A 2,500-nucleotide genomic window follows, 5' to 3' on the forward strand; every position below is an offset into this window, starting at 1 on the left:
CATCATAGATGGGTATGACGAGTTGAATGATAAATCAGCAAAATTATTCCTAGAAGTTTTGACACTGAAGAAATCCCGCAAAATTAGTGTTATTGTGACAACCAGACCTGAAGTTGAGGTGAGATTCAACAATCAGGTGAAATCTGATTACACAACTGTGTCTACAATTAGTCTTGAGGGAATTCCAAAGGAGAAGAGAGAAGAGTTTGTATGCAAGTATTATGCAGTATTGGGGTCAGACAATTCTCCTTTGCAATCATTAGATGAACTGTTAAAGTATCTGAGGAAAACAATGCACACTATGCAGGAGGTGTGGGGACTACCCTTAAATCTCGCTCTTGTAACAATTCTGTGGGTGAATAAACCAGATATTATAAGCAACATCACCACTGAAGCTGAGCTCTACTGGCAATTTTACCTTTTGTCTCGCTCAAAATTAGAGGAGCGTTTGGCGAAATACCCCAACACAGCTCATTTCCTACCAGGTGAACTGCTTCAAAAAACGGAGCAGTTTATTGAAAAACTATGTCTTGAATCATTCAGAGCATTACAAAAAGATGAAATCAATATTCCAGAATCCACCATCAAATATTTGTCCAAGTTCTGTTATCATATGAAATTGCCAGTCGAAGAGCTAACTGGCGCCTTCCTGAAGAAAGTGACCACTTCCCAGGGCTCCTTTCTTTACAGTTTCCCTCATAAAGGGATGATGGAATTCATGGCAGCTCTGTCTTTCCCTATGAAATTGACAAACCAATGCTGGGGCCAATCTGTAAACACAGCCACTCCTACAAAGATCTTTGAAATGCTTCTTGGAGGGAGTCTCCCTGAAAACCTTCACAAATATCAAAATATGCTGATACAGATGATCAGCCTATTGCATATGGGTGACGAGGACGAGATGAAGGTGTCAGAAGATGCCAAGATTGAGGCACTGGAACTCCTAGTAAGGTCGGGAGTGAACGACAAACGCTCCGTGCTAAGAGTCTTGAAGAATATCAAATGTGATCATTCTTCTTCAAGATGGATAGCACAGAGGTTCGAGTTGTTTGATGAGAACACCTTTACTGAAGATCATACAATTGATGCGTACATTGCCCTCCTTAGAGCCACAGATCCCCCTCTCCCAAACAGAGAGGAAATTAAAATCAGAATAATATACCGTCATGACACTGATGGGTTAGTTGAACTACAAAGGCAACTTAGCCGTCATCTCATCAACTCATCAATGATAATTCTACTAAACCATTACAATGGAGAATCAGAGCCGACCGTAGAAGAGAGAGAGTCAATCAAGAATCTACTCACCAATGAGTAAGTTATTATTATTTGACAGTTATTTTGAACATTATAAAGTTACATATAATAATCAAATATCTGTATAACAATACACTGATACACGATCATACATACAAACATATGCACATGCACACACATATAGGCCTACTAAGAGAGAGAGAGAGAGAGAGAGAGAGAGAGAGAGAGAAAAAGAGAGAGAGAGAGAGAGAATTCATAACGTTTAGTATAACAATCATCTTGAGTCTTGTAAACAATATATTTTATATTGTCAGTATCATCATTATCATCATTGTCACATTTAGACTCATAATAAGTCGGCTAAACATCAAAAAGCCCCGATTTTACTTTCTCATTTTTAGGTAATATTAATTTCCATATTTCACGAAATTATTCGTTATAACTTTTCGTTTTCGTCATCATCATCATCATTACCATCATCATTATCATCATCATCATCATCATCATAATCATCATCATCATCATCAACTTGATAATAAAATTCCCAATCAAATCCAATAATTATTTCTTTCTTTTCTTTTCTTCTCTTTGGAACAGTTGTGAGGAATACTTAGGCATCTGGGACCCAACGTTCCAAATCCCTCCAAATATTAGAAAACTCGAAGTCAGGTTGAAGGACCATCCCAGCCTCGACCCCTTCTGTCAATCTTTGGAAAAGACAAAACAGATTAAAACTTTATGTAAGTAATAATAATATTATTTTCTCTGTTCCTTTCCTCCGAGGGACATTACAATACCTGGCCTCCTTTCCCTCATCCTCATCCTGTCATTCAGTCTGTTAATATCGTTGTTATCATTATCAATATCATTGTTAACATCATTATTATCATCATTATTACTCTATAGATGTAGAACATTATATTCAGAGGTCTCAATCAGGTTTTATTTCCACAAAAATAAAATATTGTTTTCATCTGATTGGAATTTGATATAAAAGCTTTCGATGTTAAGTTTTAATTTCTTTCTGTCCATATATTAAAAGGAAATGTCTCATTTCTATGGCCTTGATTTAATTAATAATGATAGAAATGAATCATAGTGAACATGATTGTAATGAATAGGAAACTGATATCGGCACTAGTCATAGTCAGACGCGTCTCCTCTTGACTCCGCCTCCTTCCTGCGCTGATTGGTTCTCTACAAGGATGTGGGCGGAGTTATCCGAACGGGAGAACCAATCAGC

At 37.1% G+C, this 2,500-nt stretch overlaps 1 protein-coding gene and 1 long non-coding RNA gene across 2 annotated transcripts in view; one reads left to right on the top strand and one right to left on the bottom strand.

Annotated features, from left to right (window-relative positions):
- The window catches only part of LOC137633954 (uncharacterized), a 149,150-nt gene that overhangs the window by 35,669 nt on the left and 110,981 nt on the right, over positions 1-2,500 (bottom strand). The window lies entirely within an intron of this gene.
- Positions 1-2,500, top strand: part of LOC137633479 (uncharacterized) — a 27,378-nt gene that overhangs the window by 416 nt on the left and 24,462 nt on the right. Inside the window, exons 1-2 of the mRNA XM_068365780.1 lie at positions 1-1,314; positions 1,855-1,997. The exon at positions 1-1,314 is cut by the window's left edge and continues 416 nt beyond it. Of these exons, the coding sequence (XP_068221881.1) occupies positions 1-1,314; positions 1,855-1,997 (1,457 nt within the window). The remainder of the gene's footprint in view (positions 1,315-1,854; positions 1,998-2,500) is intronic.

This window comes from Palaemon carinicauda, chromosome 43 (genome assembly GCF_036898095.1).
Source record: "Palaemon carinicauda isolate YSFRI2023 chromosome 43, ASM3689809v2, whole genome shotgun sequence".
Classification (NCBI taxonomy): domain Eukaryota; kingdom Metazoa; phylum Arthropoda; class Malacostraca; order Decapoda; family Palaemonidae; genus Palaemon; species Palaemon carinicauda.